We start from the raw sequence: 18,141 nt of genomic DNA on the forward strand, positions 1-18,141 counted from the left end.
AGGATAGCTTTAGAAGCTAAATTTGTTAATATCTTCATATTGGAGAAGTTTAATACTATTCCCTCATATAATTATTCTGATTTTTTTCTATAAAACACTGAAGTTATTTCACATACATACTAAGCATGATTTTAAGGATAAAATACTAGGAGTAAGTAAAAGATAAAGTATATATGCTATATGTGGTAACCCTCATTATTTTAGAGTTTATTAATTTCGAGATATTCAATCAATAGCATTTGGGTGCTAACTAGATGAGAAGGCATTACTCTTAGGACTTTCAATAATTTACCAATAACTTTTGTGTCAGATTTTAGTAAGGAATGAAGTTAAATGCCACTTTTTACATACATGTATATATAACTTGTTGTTTAACATATTTATATCTTAATCCTTGGAAAGCATGAAGTAATTTCTCTTTATTAGGGATTACTTGTTTATTTTGCCATATCTGGTACTTTTTTACTTCCTTTGTGCATTGTCAGAGGAACTCTGCATGTACCAGCTACAGAAATGTTTGCAACGGGTTTATATTTTTAGTTGGTTGCAATTTAGACAGCTCTGTCTGAAAGTTAGGTTAGAAATAAAACACTATGAAATAAAATTTAATATTTAGTGTATTAAAATCCAAATTAAAAATCCTTAGTAATATTGATGTCATATTTACACCTCTAAATTATATTCTATAAAAATAATGCCACAGGTCAAATCTTGGAACAATATATTCAAAATACTTTTAAACCATATAAATATCTGCCTAAAGAAAAGAACTGAGACTTTAGAGATATCTTTTATTTTTTTGTTTCCATTTTTAATAAAGGACATTGGATTGTCAGTAATGAATTTCAATGAAGCTTAAAATATTTTGAGATCATTGACTGTAAGCAGTCTTGACATCCTTCCAAATCAGAAATGAATAATTACAACACCATCATTTCTATACTATAGAAAGATGCTCATGGGAAAGAGCAAAAAAATATTCACAGTGGTTCCCTCAATCCATTGAATTTTTGCTCTGACCCTTAAATAGTATAATAAACATCTTCTCAGTTCAGTAATGCTATCTTTAGATTTTCTATTATAGTCCTAAAGTCAATGCTCTTATAATTTCTTTTGATTTCAACCAGAAGTATGACTTCTGGTCACATTTTATAGTCAGTTTCTAGGATCTGTAAAAGCATTGTAACAATGTATAGGGATTTTTGTGGCATATTGTTATAAAAGGCACTCCCGTATCCTTGAACTACTAAATACTTTTGTTTAAAATAACCACTTGAACTGTATGAAGAGGAATTAACAACAACTGATTTGAGATGTTTTGCTCTTGCCTTATGTTTCTTTGATAATTTTGGTATTTTTATGAGTATTGGGAAGTGTAAGAGTAAAATCATCTGGAAAAGAAGAAACCCACATACTCTCCTTCACCTCTTCAAACTCTTTTTAACTCAAAAGTAAATTTAATATACCAGAATGTGGAGAACTGAGGATAGATTTATAATAAAAAGCCTGTGTACTTTTTTTTTATTGGGTTTAGAGATCATAACGCAACTGCCACTCAACTGAGATAACTATCTACGGACTTTTTTGACCATTAGATCTGGTCATAAGTTACAAACGAAGTTCCTTGGAGGCAAAACAAACAAAGAAAAAAGACTGTGCCATTTGTAAAAGTGATGCCGAGAATATCACATCATCTCTCTTGTATATCTTACACGGATCACACTCCTAAAGGATTAACTGTTATGTGACCTCTTAGGGAATAACCACTATATTGTAAAGTGAAAGTGTGACACAGGCGTTAAAATGTGACATGAATATAAAGTGTTCCTCAAGTATCTTCCTATATGAGATTTAGGGAGTTAAATTAAGTTGAATTACCTTATTTCATATTGTGAAGCATCTAGAATAATTGAGTTGGAGCAAATAGCTGGATAAAAATTTTTGAACTTATATCTAGTAGTCGTAATAATTTATGTCCCAAATTGAAAAAAAAAAAAAAAAACTAGTATACAGCTAGGATTGCTAACTAACAAAAAAAGGCTTTGCAAATAGAGTCTTTGCTTGTTGAGATGAACAAATTTAGGTTCCAATAGAGTAAGAAACTGAGACCTTAAAAAAGCTTTGGATGTATATTTGACAAGGAAACTAAAGTAGAAAAGACTCTAATACAGCACTCTATGAGATTCTATATGAAAACAGCATATGTACAAGCTAAAGTAATAACAAAAAATTTTCTGAACATATTTCTTCATACGATTCTTGATGGAAAAGGATGAGCATCAAAGGTAAATGCTGTTTTGAAGGCATTTATTTCAGATAAGGAAATTACGGAGAAGTTTCAAAATTACAAGTATTATTTTCATTATAAGTAGCATAGTCTAGGAGACTACAGGTGAAAAAAAAATTCTATCCTATCCTATCCAATCTTCCTGGAAGAAATTCCAGCAGCAGCCTATAAGGTAAATGGAGTGTGGAAAACCAATTCAAAAATTGTAGGCTTAGGAAAGAATAACACTGCTTAGAAAATGAAAGTCGATCAAGATTGGAAACATTTCACCTGTTTTCATTTAAATCTTCAATCTCCTTTCCTGCTGGTTTAGGAAAGAGAATACAGCATAATGGGGCAACAGGGAGTATGAACTCCAAATATCTTGAAATGGCCACATTGATATGCTCAGTGTAATTTTCTGTGACTAAAAGACAACTGGGCTTTCGTACAATCTCCCAGTTAAAACATGGTTTATGACAATTAATTCTATCTTATTTTTGTCCTTCTATTATATAAGATGTAAATCAATTAGGACAGAATCTTAGGGGGGGAAATTATCATAGAATTTAAAACTGGAAAATGACTTGAAATATTACTAGAATAGTCCCCTGCTTTCAATTAAATATATGCTCACCGCATTTCAGAGAAATAAGAATTTACTGCAATATTAAAGACCTGAAAAAGAAGATATTTGTTACTTTTACCTCTCATTCAGTCTACCTCAAAATTCCCCACAGTAATATATACTGTTGCAGAGTGTCCAAGCTAAATCTTTCATAAAAAATTCCAAACTACCTTATAAAATGCCTCAAGTTATCTAATTCTAACAAATCAATACAATTGAAGAGTAGAGTCACATTGCTTAAAATTTAAGCTCAAAACATGTATTAAAGATATCTAGAGTTTTTCTGAAAGGAGCAAATAGCTACCTACTACCAATTCTTTGGAATAGTTTTATTTAGAAGTCTGAAAAAAAAATTACTTAAAACCTGAGAAATTTTGATGTGTCAATTTCATAGTCATTGAACTATTGGATTAATGTCCTAATGATAATAGATCACAACCTCATGAAAGCTTCAAAAAGATTGTTTTGCCAATATTTCAACTAGAGTCATAAACACTACCAGTGAACTTATCCTAGATAATGGCTCCTGTGTATTATCTCATTTAACCCTCACACTGATCTTATGAGGTATAAGAATTCCCATTTTAAAAATTGCCATGACTGTCCCCATTCCACAGATAAAAAATACTGTATAGTCAATATTTGAACCCAGGCTTTCACACTCAAGAAAAAGTGTGAAAATCTTTTTACCTGTACAAATGCCTCTGCTCTTTACCTGTATAAATGCCTACAAGTGATTTTTCATAGGAATGAAGGGCTGAACTACGCTCTCTATGCTATTCCTAGACATGATCACCTATTTATAACAAAGCTATTCTGAATCAGGTATATTGGTTTAAGACGATAGGGAATGACCTGGAAATCTAGGCAAGTAATAGGACTGAGCATTACCAAACCACTTTGATATAAATATTGGAAATATCAAATCTATAAGGTATACTATGATTTTGAGTTATGTAATCTCAGTTACTTGCACTGAAATTCACAAGTCACCTGTCACTATGGTTTTAATCCTTTCTCTGTCTCTGCATATGCTTTTGCCTATGACCTACTATTCTTGGTACCAGTGGCCCACATCATGACAGTGATTCTCAAGATGAAAAAAAGAAATGTCCTTTCCTTCAAAGGACCTGTCAAAGGGTAGAGGTAAATATTAAAGCTCCCTGGGTGACTCTAAGAGACCTTCCTCCTCCTGGAAGGATATGCTCCTTCATCTCTAACATCTAAAATATCTGATATCTAGAGACATAATAAGTAATAACATTTATTGAGTGATTTATCTAAGCCAGTCACTGTTTTATGGGCTCATTCAATCTTCATAGTCAATTTAGGAATGATATTAATATTCTTATTTTATAATGAAGAAAGTGAAGCTCAGACAATTTAAGGAACTTACCTAAGGTCACACATCTAAAAAATGGTAGAGCCTGGCTTTGAACTCAGTCTAATTCCAAAGACAGCGTACCTAACCATACTACATTGCCTCTTGTTAATTGGCTGTAATGATTGTAAGACAATCATCAAAACGAATGTGAAAACATGCTTCAAATTGACATCCAGTGACACAACTAAAGTCTCAAGGAGGAAAAATTATTTCATATATGTAGTAACAACCTAAAATAGATATTAGCTTATCAAACCAGTTTGGGCTTTAGGTCTCTCTCTCTCTCTCCCTCCCCCTCCCTCTTGTTGATTTATTTCATAATTTGACCTTGCTCGAAACTACTATACCAACTGGTCTTGTGCCCAAATGCCAAAGTGCCGCTGTTGTGTGATCACTTAACTTTACCACATTCTATTTTTTAATTTAATTTTTTATGTATTTCATTAAAAATACTTTATTAATGACATATCACTTCTATTGTTTTAAAGACAAAGGCAAAATAAAATATAAATTAAAGAAAACTACAACTAAGTTAAAAGACATGGATGAATCTCATGATATAATATTTAGCGGAAGAAGCCAGATGTAAAGAGTCCATAGTGCATGGTTAAAGTACAAAAATAGGCACACTGACCTATGTTCTTAGCATTCAGGGTAGTACTTACCCTCAGAAGGGGGCACAAGAAGCATTTCTGGTTCTGATACTGTTCTGTTTCTTGATCTGGCTGATGATTACACAACTGTCTCATTTGGAGAAATTTACTGAGCTTTGCATTTATGTTTTACATTTATGGCTTTAAATATAAATATATATATATATGTTGTATTTCAATCAAAGGTTTACATTAAAAGGCAATGCTTTGCCCAAAATGATTACTTTGTTAATTGTAATTTAGCACTATATTCTTTCTTCTGAAAAATACAATTAATTTGTTTCATAAAGAAAGCTAACAATATTTCTACCTAACATTGTAAAGTTACTGTTTTCCTAAACATAAGATGTTTTAAAAATCAACTTTATCGAGGCATAATTTACACACAGTAAAATCCATTCTTTTTAATGTACTGAATTACCATTTTGAGAAGCCTGTACATCCGTGCAACCATCTCCGCTATCAAGATGTAGAACAGTCCCACCACCACCATCCACAAATTTCCTCACGAGAATTTGGAGTCAACCTTATCTGCCACTCCCCAGCCCCTGGCAAGACGGATCTATCTTCTGTCTCTATGGTTCTGTCTTTTATAGAATGCCACATAAATGGAATTCTATAGTATGTCTTCTTTTAAGTCTAGCTTCTTTCATTTAGCTTAACGCTTTTGAGATCCATCCATGTTTGGTGTATATCAGTAGTTTTTTCATTTCTAGTGATGAGTAGTGTTACAGTGTATGGATATATCACAATTAAAAGATATTTTTGACTAATTTTCAGGTTTTAGTGATTCTGCATTGAACCACAACAAATGTTCACATATAGGTTTCTGTACAAACATGAGTGAAATAACTTGTTTTTTAATTCTAACTTGTACTTTTACCTGCATAAAAAGAGTTTCTACATTGTCTTTAGTCTACAGTAATTCTGATGCCTAGAGAATATACCAACCAGTTTAAAATAACATAAAGTCAGATTAAATAACATCTTATAAAAACAGATCAACTTTTGTAAATTGCTCTTTTAAAATATTTATTTTGTAATCATCTATAGAGTTATGAACAAAAATATACTACTAAATTTCCATATTAATTTAAAATTCTGTTTACATTGTACAAAATTAAAAATAAATGACTTTACTAATATAGGTTCTAAAATCATAATGAATAAAAGAAGAGGTAAGAAATTCAGCTTGAAAAATAAAGTGTTATATGCCTCTTTCATAATTCCCTGATTTAACATCTTGTCAATTTTACCCAACTGGTTCGTACTTTTTATCCATGATAACTGGGTAAGGATCTGAGTGACAAAATGGAAACATGGTAGATGTTACCTAGCATGTTGTGGTAATGTGGAATGGCCCGTCCAAAGGTAGTAAATGCAGTCATGACTAGTTGGACCGCTACACCTGCAGGCAATTACAGAACAGAAAACATCATTCTCCGTTCACAGTGACATGCACACACATGCACCAGTGCTCACACATGGAGCCTTGGAGGAAAAACATGGGAAGCAAGCACACCAAGTACCTATCCATCAGGCCAATGCAGTCTTCAATACTTGAGCCTATGCACCTGCAGAAAATCCAAATTTTAAAAATACAAGGAAAAAAAATCAGTCATTTTAAAAAAAGAATCAGAAAGACATACTGATTGTGTCAAACTTAACTATCATTATTAGACAATTTCAGAACTTCATAAATTTAAAGCTAGTGAGAATATTATTACTCCATGGATACCCAGAAATTAGTTGCAAATACAACACAAATGCAATGCAGAATAACATGTCCACAGTAACGGACATTGTACTCTGTTTCTGTGAATAACTTCCAAATACATGCTGCTCATTTCTAATATTTTAAATTCATTTGTATCATTCATGATTATATGTCTTGATGAGTAACTTGATATTTCAATGGCTATAATTTCATGTATATGGTTTCTTCTAAAAGGCCATAAGTTTAAGTAAAAAGCAAAATCAATAAAAGAGGAAACATGAGCTATTCAATATAATACATGATGCTTAATATTCATTAAAGATTGATTTTAGCAGAAAATGAGTTAACATGGTTTAATGCTATTCTCACGGATACTTTACATAATCACATTATTCCATTCCTTGGTTGTGACTGTCTTTAAAATATACTTATCTTTAAACATGAATTCATTTTAAAAGCAAATTAACTGGTTTAACCATACCACAGTTTATCTTGACATTCGCTTTTAAAAGAGCAAGGCCATAACAGGCAAATAAAAACAGGTTTAAAAGTGCCATAATATTGAAATAAAAAAATAGCAAATAAATACTACCCAAGGAAATGACTAAATTGAGACCTAGGTAACTAAAGAACCCACTGATGTTAACATTTAAGTGAAAGTATATTAGTAAAAAAAATGCCAATTTTGAGGTATTTTAGAAATATTATTTCTTCCATATTTCAATGAATTTGAATTGTATTTTTTCTTTTTCTCATTAAAGACATTTAGCTCCAATAAATTATCAAGATTTCTTGTGTAGTTATGATTTATAGAACTGTCTAATTTTGCTGGTAATATTTTTTCCAACTTTCTAAAACTGAAAAGGAAGTTGAATTAAAATCACTACGCAATGAAGTAATAAGGTGCTCAGACTGTATAAGGCCAGACTATCAATTATATCGTTAGAAAACTCTGCAACATTGGTAAACCAATATAACTATGTATAAAATAATTAAGCCACTATTTCTCTGCTTTATCAGTATCTGTTATAACATTCCTCCTGGGGAAAAAATTGCTTTTTGGAGATTAGCTTTGAGTGGCCCAGAAAAATTTTCATGTGCAGAAAAATGGGAAATACACTGTGAAAAAGACTTTCCCCCCAAAACACAAATAAGAACTAAAAATTTAAAATATAGAGCACATGACATTGAGTTGATTCCATAATCAATAATAAAAATCATTTCTAAAAATGAAAAAATCAATTACTGTAAAAGTTTCCAAATTGTTTTATATGGTGTTCTTTTATTCTATTCTAAAGGACTTATCTTTTTCTAGTTTACTATTATATCTTCCTCAAAATGCTTTTTTTCTGTAAAATTAATAGCCTACTTCTTATTTCCAAGTGATAATCTGAAAGCTATGGTTAGTTTGTAATCTGTGTCTTTATAATAATCTTTTAAAGATAAAAATATTTGAAAGTAAAATTTAACTTGAGAGGAAAGTATGAATAATGAAAGATATTCATTCATACATTACAAAAAATAAAAATAAGAAACTGTGCCACATGCCTACTAAGTTTTCCTACTATTCTAATAGCTGGGGAGAAACAAAAAAGATGAATTAGACAGTTTTCCTATTCTTAAGGAGCTCACAATTTAATGGAGGAGACAGATGCATAAACAGTTGTGTACTGTGTAAGGTGATACATATAATAATGTACATGGGCACACAGCTTCAGAAGGTCATGGTAACCCTCATGGAGAAGTCAGGAAGCTGAAGTTCAGTGTCCTGAGAACCAGAATTGGAGTGGCAATGATTTCTAAGGGGAAAGAAAAAGCAGAAGCAACAACATAGATCTGAGGATAGGTAGTGTGTATATAAACAGGTACAAATAATTCTAAATAGAGAGAAACATGATGCAACAAAGAGAGGATAGAAAAGAAGCTAGAACATTAGATAGGAACCAGAACTTGAAGACTCATAGGAACAAACTTAAAAGAGAAGCACTGGAGTTCCCGTCGTGGTGCAGTGGTTAACGAATCCGATTAAGAAGGATGAGGTTGCGGGTTCGGTCCCTGCCCTTGCTCAGTGGGTTAACCATCCGGCATTGCTTTGAGCTGTGGTGAAGGTTGCAGACGTGGCTCGGATCTCGCGTTGTTGTGGCTCTAACGTAGGCCGGTGGCTACAGCTGCGATTCGACCCCTAGCCTGGGAACCTCCATATGCCGCGGGAGCGGCCCAAGAAATGGCCAAAAGACAAAAGAAAAGAAAAGAGGGAAGCACTGTAAAGTTTTTTAGAAGTCATGAAATTGCTAGATTTGTGTTATATGTTGGTCTCTTTACCCTGTGGGAACTAGTCATCTGGGAACCAGGCAGTTTCCTTTGGTACAGAAACTGGTGTAGTCTATTTAAGAGAAGATGAAGGATTTGACTAGGGAACTGGTGCATAGGATGGAGGCAAAGGGACAGATTCTAGAAATAATGAGGGGAAAAGGAGTAGTTGATGGCTGATTCGTTGATAGAAGTGGAAAGATCAGAGGAGTTAAAAATAACTCATATTTCTAACTTTGAGAATGGTGGTGCTATCAGTGAAAGAACGTTCGAGGAGGAAAACCTTCCCTTGTGTGTGTGTGTGTGTGTGTGTGTGTGTGTTCAGACAGAAGGGATTGGTAATTTCAGTTTTGGGTATCTAGATTTCAGTGTGGCTTTCTTCCATCCAGGTAGAAATATTCCTCAGCAGGTGGAAATATGAGTATGTATCAGATGAGGCAGGGCATGGGTTGGGGGTTGGGCAGGGGCAAGGAAGCCGGAGGTAGAAGCATAATGATCCAGTTTACCCACTTTATAGGAGAAGGTTGACATCATGTAAGTGGATGTGATGGCTGAAGAAGGATCTTTAAGGCAGGACTGAGACTGAAACTCAAGGAACTTCAATAATTAGTAAATGGCATAGATGAGGTCAGATGCCAGAAACATAGGGAAATATAACTGAGTAAAATAAATTAATTATAGTGTTCTGAGAGCCAAATCAGTAAACGAGTGAGAGTTGATGTCAAATGCAAAGAGAAGTCTAATAAAAGAACTAAGAGTATGTAAATTGTCATAGTCAAGGTCACTAGAAATTAGGTTGCTGTGAGTGGAGAAGCATACTGGAAAAAAGACAGAGGCAAAGAAAAAGGGAGGAGCTACTGAGGGGGCAGGATGTGATGTCATGAAAATTTGTCTAGGAGATTTTGTAGGATATTTGAGATTTAAATGTATTTATAAATTGAGAATTAAAAAAATGGAAGACAAAGATGAATAAGAATGTGTCTGAAGTGGCACTGTGTTTCCTAAATACAAGTCACTGTATTTAAAGATGTACATTCTATTTCACTTCTTTGTACTATCTCTCTACAAGCAACTAATTAGCACCTGCAATTTATATTGATTCAAGAAGATCAAAGAATAATGGAAACATTAAATTTTGAAGAATCAAAATCCCAAATAAGAGATGAAATGAGGATGGAGAAAGATGTAACTCTCTAGATAGTTAGTGTTCTAAAGCAGGGATTTTACAGAAAGAGAAACTAAAGATATAAAATAATGCATTAAAGATCTGTTATTCCAAATATTGAATTATGTTTAACATTTGCTTTACTTACTGATCTACTACCATTATGATATACCCATGTAAGTAATATAGTTGAAGTATTTTGACAGATAATCTTCTAAGTTTTGAAACTAAAATGGAAGAATATTTTAAAATTTCATTACAAAAATATAGACAATAATTTCACAAACAGCCTTTATTTTGTTCTCTCCATCAATGAAATTATTTCACTGTGTAAATTAAAAAATATAAAAAGAATTAATTTAAAAAGATTAAGACATAGGGAATTAAATAATATGAAATCATGGTTGTAATATTAATACATACTTTTAATAAAAATTTCAAAAGATGTCCAATAAAATAAATATCCCAATTCACGTTTCAAAACAAAAATTTAAATTGATATTCATTGTAGATGCTAGTGATGTTAATAAAGAAACTATAATCTTTGTCCTTATAACTATGCAATTGTATACTAAATTTAGTTTACAAGTCCTCTTTTACTTTTTTATTTTTTTGTCTTTTTGTCCTTTTAGGGCTGCACCCACGGCGTATGGAGGTTCCCAGGCTAGGGTCTAATAGGAGCTGCTGCTGCCGGCCTATGCCGGAGCCACAGCAATGCCAGATCTGAGCCGCATCTGCGACCTATACCACAGCTCACAGCAACACCGGATCCTTCACCAACTGAGCAAAGCCAGGAATCGAACCTGCAACCTCATGGTTCCTAGTTGGATTCGTTTCCACTGCATCATGACGGCAACTCCTACAAGTCCTCTTTTAAAAATTCTGTTCTGCTAATTTCAAATATGAATATCATTTCTAAGTTTTAAATTCCTGCTAAACACTTCAAAATACAGAGAAAGATTTCTAATAGGAAGACATGAATTGTAAGAATAAAAATTCACTGGACTGTGACTTCCTAGTGGTCAAGAGCTGTGTCTTGCTTATTTCTGAACTTAACTATCACTATATTTGATATACAGTAGGGGTTCAACATAAAATGGAGGAATGAATGAGAAAGGCTGCTAAAATAAAAGTCCTATAATCAAGGCAAGAAGATATGAAATTATATTTTTCCTCTAGGAATATTAGAATCTCTCGATAGGTGATGGCTAAATGGATCACCTATTTTAAAAATATCTAAAGAACTTATTAGAGCCAATATATTTAATGTACTTTTAGAGTAGTGAAAGTGCTTTTAAGGTATTATGCAGATAATTTTATTTTCAGACAATCATTAAACAGTATTCAAAGTAGGAATTTTCTTTCTGAAAAATGTGATTTGAAAGACTATTTCCATTAACTTGGTTCTTGAATTATCTAGCTGACATAATATTGGCATATAAAAGAAAAGCTGTTTTTCAAAATGGAGTCGGCCTAGTTAAGCTCACACTTACTGAGGGGTCAGCTATCACACATGGTTAGGAATAAAAATAGCCACTCGTCCCCTCATCCATATTGCCCTGTGATCTTTCTAGGGAAAGACTATTTCTACACGCTCTGAAGGGGCTGACTGCACAGAGCACCTCATGGCTTCATTAAAATGATCCCAAAGCACAGTGCTACGCCACACAGAGTACAGGGGAGGACTTAGGAATTTAGAAATTCCAAATTCCTAGACTCTGCTCTGGGGCTGTGACCTCAGAACTCTATGAAGTGAGCAGACCTGGACAATACAGAAGCTCTTAGTAAAAGGATGGCAGAAAGCTAAATGAAAACAAAGGCAAAAAGTCCATCTGCACTGTTAGTCATGACAGGATCCATTTACCTTAGCAGATAAGAGAGGGCAATATTCAAATTCTGTCTCAACATCGTTCTAAAGCAGGGAATTTCAAGTCATCTTTCTGTTTACTAGGATTCCCAGATGGTCTGGTCAGATGTATTTCCTATCACACCGTCATTCTCCCTTTAAGTTGACATCCGGCTTTGGTTGCTGTGGTAAACCGATCTCTTCATTATCCCTACTTCTCTTTCCCCCCACTCTATACCTCTTCTTTTATTATATAATCAGTATTTAGAAGGGCTGTGAGAAAGACACACCAGCTACACATTTAGACTATGGCTCTGCGATCTCACTTTCATTTCCCTAATGGCTTTGTTGTAATTAGATTTGCAAAAACAGCAAAAGGTCTCAATTTTGAATGGCAACAGCTGTTGACATCAACATTATCTTGAATAATTTACTGGTTTAATTTTAGCTGCAAAACAATAAAACCCTCTTGTGGATGATTTTTTAGGAGGCAAAGTTTTATCTTTCTGTTGCTGACTCCTCTGCACGAGCAGTATTGATATTTCCATGAAATACTCTTAACCGAAGTACGCCAAAATCTCACAAAGGGAGCAGATTATTCTTTCTAGTTTCCTTGAAGCAAAGTGTCTATGTGATCATTTTGGTGTCCTCAAACTACATGCTTTAGGTAAACCAATGAGGTGGCATTAGCTCTTCCAGGCTGAATTTGAATTTGAATGGCAGAATATTACTTTACCTTTTGAGGATCTGTCACTTGAGAGTGACTTAAGCTGATTTCTTGACCTGCAGGAAATTGTAACAGCATCTGCAAAATGATGTCCTCTTGGCAGAAAATGATGTTGCTTGCTTAACCTCTTCAATATCCCCTAACAGCTAGCCCTTAATCTGGCAGAAAATCTCTTTATAGAATCTCATGCTTTCCTGCCAGATCTCAAGTACCCAAGATGATTCTCAACAAGTGCATGTGTTTATTCGTATGTGTGTGCATATGTTTGGGCACTCACACTGGAGAAGAGGACAGAAGGAGGATAGAGTATATGAAACTGTTCTTTATTCTAAATGTATTGATCTTCTAGAAGAAAGAAAAGGAAAAGTCCTTATTAAAACAGATTTGCTGTCTTTTAAAGAAATAATTGTTGGGATTTGTTAGATGAAGTGGCATTACTCTTTTAAAGTTCAGTGCTTTTTTCTTTCTGTAATATGTCTTTGTTATTCAACTGTTATCAATATCAAAGGAAATCTAATTATTATTCACTTTACAATGCTCCCTTTTGGAAAATAGAAAAATGCGCACCTATCTTTGAATTGCCTTATATTGGTTGCAGAAGCACCAGGTTATAGGTTAACCTGTAATAAAACCACCTTCACAAAATGTACTTGTAATTTTAGTAATATGCATATCACTAGGTCCCTTTAAAAAAAATCACTGCTTTTGCTTATATTTTGTTGAAGGAGACATACAAGACACCATTTATCAAAAAGAGATTATCACTTTAGGCTGATTTTAACGACGAGAGAAACAGAAACAGAAAATCTCTATTAAAGATTTACTAAGCATGAATCTCAAAAGTATGATTACATGTCTTTTCTGATGTATTTAATATCCAGTAAAATTTAGAAGAATTTTTACACTGTGTGTATATAGTATAGCTAATACTAGCTTCATAAATGTTTAATAGAAGTTACAGGAAAATGTTAAACAGAAATATTTTAGAGGGTATACATTTGTTTCCATAAAGCATTCTTGTAGAAAGGATATCTCTTAAAATCAACATATTATATAAAGATGAATAGGATTGTGCATGAGGAGATTATATATTTAGTAAACTGTGTCAGAGATAAAGACAGATGTGTTCAGCTTTCGATTAGCATTGCGCACAGGTCAGTGAAACTGCTTACCCTTGGGTGCAGTTTGGATGGCATGGGTGGCACTCCCGATCCTCATCAGCATACTTGAAAATGAAACTGTTTGCCCCTTGTAAGCCATCTGGACATTTTTCCACACAGTTCGGGCCATCCTTAAAATGGGAACACTTTGTGCAGTTGTCAGGTCCCTGAAGGGTAAGAAACAAAACCAAATGGAGAAAGAAAAATGGGTGCCATTTCCTCTGGAATGTATTCATGTGGTTTAGTTATTGAGCCTTCAGTGGGTGACCCATCTTCCTCTAGAGAACTGGGGAGTATTTTCAGAAGTACAAATAGGGACGGATGCTGCCATAGTAACTTTTCAATCAACAAACCTGTCCAGTGATTTTTTCCAGAAGGACATCAGTAGTTTCTTTCTGTGCTTTACTCCTGGTGAGATTATAGTGCAACAATATTTGACAACAACACATTTTTTCCCTTGGGGGTATTTCATCACACTCACTGGGCATATGTGAATATTCTTTCTAAATAGTTAGTGACTATTAACAGTATTAGTCGATACTAATATCTACTAAATGAAGATAAGGAAATAATAGGAATTAGGTAACACTAAATTTCATATAAAAAGTGAGATGTAAACTTTGCTTCACTTGTTCCATGACTGTTTGAACAATAATTTTAAAATGTTCTATGATTAACAGGAATTAGGGAGTTCGGGCAAATAAAAATTAATTTCTAAGTTACTCTCCATCTCAAATCGTCTAATGATAATGCTAAAAAGCATATTATGTCTATTAATAGGGATTTTAGTAAATCACACTACAATACTGAGAGCACAATAAAGGCCCAATCTGATAAGCAAATGTCAAAAACTCCATAATAAAGTATAAACAAAAGAAAATTATTTGGAGAAACTTACTCAAAGATGATGGTGATATAAATATGATAACTCTAAATAAAACTCGCTTTACACATTTATGTTTCTAATTCACAATATATGTCTCATATGTACAATTATAATAAGCAATAATATTCAAATATATTTAAATGTCATAACAAATGTAAAAACCCTAAATTCATTTTAAATGTCTAAAAATTTTACCGAAGAGTAGATATGGATTTGGTGCCATGGATAGTAAGCATGCAAGAAATGATAAGTAGTACATTCTTAAATCAAACTGAGAACAGTTTGATAAAAAATGCTATTTTCTTAAAAGATGCCCATGTATTTATACATTCAGCTATTTTGATAATATTAACTACTCAAAATTTAATTTTAATTCTCCTTTTTTTATTATTATTAAAGTATAGTTGGTTTACAAGTTTTCATCAAGTTCTGTTGTACAGCAAAGTGACCCAATCATACACATTTCCCTGTGCTGTACAGCAGTTCTCTTTTTTCTTTTTTTTCTTTTTATCTTTTGTCCTTTTTTTAGGGCTGTGGCATATGGAGGTTCCCAGCCTAGGGGTCTAACTGGAGCTGTAGCTGCTGGCCTACACCAGAGCCACAGCAATGCCAGATCCAAGCCACATCTGTGACCTATACCACAGCTCATGGCAGTGCCGGGTCCTTAATCCAACGAGCGAGGCCAGGGATTGAACCCGCAACCTCATGGTTCCTAGTCGGATTCGTTTCCACTGCACCACGATGGGAACTCCCTTTTTTGAACATCATATTATCTTAAGAATCTCTTAGAATTCCTCTTCTCTTTGACCACTCCTTGGGACTTCTTACCTTGATCCCTTGCTCCCCCAAATTTGGTTTTGTCTGCACAGTTCAATAATTATGACAGTTCACACTGAACATAATTTAGATAAATAAGATATGCTAAGTATAGAGGGGAATATTTACTATTATTAGGCTTATAAATATAAACATTATGAATTTGGGAAATAAGAGCAAGCAAACTTCATACAGAGATATTTAGTAGGAAAGGAGTGTGGGGATTAACCTATTCATGGGAGTGCTTTACATCTTTTTATGAACATTAATCCAAAAGTATCCAGACATTGCTAGTGGTGATATAGGCATCAATCAAGAAATATAATACCTTATTTACTTCTTTCCCCCCACATTTTATTTTATTTTTATTTATTAATTTATTTTTTGACTTTTTTTTGCCATTTCTTGGGCTGCTCCCATGGCACATGGAGGTTCCCAGGCTAGGGGTCCAATCGGAGCTGTAGCCACCGGCCTACGCCAGAGCCACAGCAATGCGGGATCCGAGCTGTGTCTGCAAACTACACCACAGCTCAAGGCAACGCCAGATCCTCAACCCATTGAGCAAGGCCAGGGATCGAACCCACAACCTTATGGTTCCTAGTCAGATTCATTAACCACTGAGCCATGACGGGAACTCCTCCCACATTTTATTTTTTTAATTTTTTTATATAATGATTTTTATTTTTTTTTCCATTATAGCTGCAGCATTTGGAAGTTGTCAGGCCATAGATTAAGCCCACACCACAGCAGTGACCTGTCACTACAGTGACAACACCGGGTTTTTAACCCAGTGCACCAAAAGGGAACTCCAAGAGATATAATACTTTAAAATTTAAATAAAGGCAGCTAATTAAGAACAGTGGTGTAAAGACAATAACGTAATCGGAAATTTTTTTCTGGAAATCCTGAGACTGGTGAGGTTCAATCAAACACCTATTTTACTATTTTGATGTGAGATTTTGCTATTATCTATCTATCATTTATGTATCTAGATAAATAGATATAAATATATTTAAATCTCATGTTTCTAAATCTTGTATCTTTGTACGTGTGAATATATATGTGAATACATATTTTGTATTCTATGAATTTATTTAACTTGAAGAGTTGCTACTGGCAATTTCTTATTTCCTACCAAAAAGGAACACTTCACATGCTTCCAATTTTAACACCTGCTCGTGGGTACTTAGGCACGTAATGCCATCTATTATACAAAATCATTTGCTGTGCAAGTATGCTCAGTGGCATGACTTATTGTACAAGAGAAGAGACATGCTGATGTCTTCTTGCAGAACACAAGAATAAAACTTAGAGTAACTTAGCTGTCATAGTCAAAATTAGGAATTATTTTTCTATAAGATCTTCTAATGTAAAATAATTCCAGCTAAAATCAGAAGATGTAAAAATTTTATGAAACTAGAAGCAAATTCACATTTAGTCTTTAGATATGCTTTAAAGAGATAAATTATTTTGGTGTTTCCTTGTTTTTAAAGCATCTCAACTATTTGGTTTTATTAGCTTGATATGAAATCAAATGTCCTAAGCTGACATACTAAAAGATGTCCTGACAAATCTCAAAAGAAAGGAAATATACTGATTCTCCATTTCATTTCCATAATAAGGAGATTTAAAGAAATACATGTGTGTCTAATGCTTATTCTTCTACCCTTATATTCCCAAAGCTTTTAAGAACCTCGGTGCAGTGACAGAACTGATAAATGCAATAGAAAACAGAGGTAAAGGTAATATTCTTCAAATCTGATTTTAAGTTACCCTTGGACTCAATAATATAGAAAGAAATCCGAAGGATAAGCTAATCTTTTTTATATATTTTTAAATTATTTTTTGTCTTTTCTATGGCCACACCTACGGCATATGGAGGCTCCCTGGCTAGGGCTCCAATGGAGCTGTAGCTGCCTGCCTATGCCACAGCCACAGCAACACCAGATCCAAGCCGCATCTGTGACGTACACCACAGCCACAGCAATGCCGGATCCTTAACCCACTGAGCAAGGCCAGGGATCAAACCCACAACCTCGTGGTTCCTAGTCAGATTCATTAACCACTGAGCCACAATGAGAACTCTGGATAAACTAATCTTGATAGAAACATTTCATTTTTGGTGCAGTGAGTTAAGGATCTAGTGTTGTCACTGAAGCAGCATTGGTTGCTTCTGTGGCATGGGTTTGATACCTGACCCAAGAACCTCAGCATTCCACAGGTGCAGCAAAAAAACTAATAATAATTTTTTTTTTCTCAGTGATAATTGATTTTTTTTTCTGGTGGCTACTATAAGAGTCAATGCCACAATTTTCCAGTATACAATTCTCTTCCCCTTCCAGCTTCACAGAATATTGAAATTTTCTCCCACTAGAGTGGAGGTTTGTCATTCTTTGGACAATGAAATTAAGTAGAAGCAATTTACAGGTCTTCCAGTGCCAACCTCTCTAGCCTTCTCTTTCCCTGCCGCCAGGACTTAGGAACCCCATGTAGATGTAGAGGTACCATAAATTCAGGGCATCTTGGAATGCCAGACCACCACAGGGAGAAGTGCTGCCTCAGAAAATTTCCCAGACCCATTGT

General features: G+C 34.0%; 1 protein-coding gene across 1 annotated transcript in view; it reads right to left on the bottom strand.

The window, feature by feature from the left end:
• The window catches only part of ERBB4 (erb-b2 receptor tyrosine kinase 4), a 1,133,324-nt gene that overhangs the window by 255,151 nt on the left and 860,032 nt on the right, over nucleotides 1–18,141 (bottom strand). Inside the window, exons 15-16 of the mRNA XM_047773400.1 lie at nucleotides 13,869–14,023; nucleotides 6,265–6,339 (exon numbers count right to left, since the gene is read on the bottom strand). Of these exons, the coding sequence (XP_047629356.1) occupies nucleotides 6,265–6,339; nucleotides 13,869–14,023 (230 nt within the window). The remainder of the gene's footprint in view (nucleotides 1–6,264; nucleotides 6,340–13,868; nucleotides 14,024–18,141) is intronic.

Source organism: Phacochoerus africanus, chromosome 3 (genome assembly GCF_016906955.1).
Source record: "Phacochoerus africanus isolate WHEZ1 chromosome 3, ROS_Pafr_v1, whole genome shotgun sequence".
Classification (NCBI taxonomy): domain Eukaryota; kingdom Metazoa; phylum Chordata; class Mammalia; order Artiodactyla; family Suidae; genus Phacochoerus; species Phacochoerus africanus.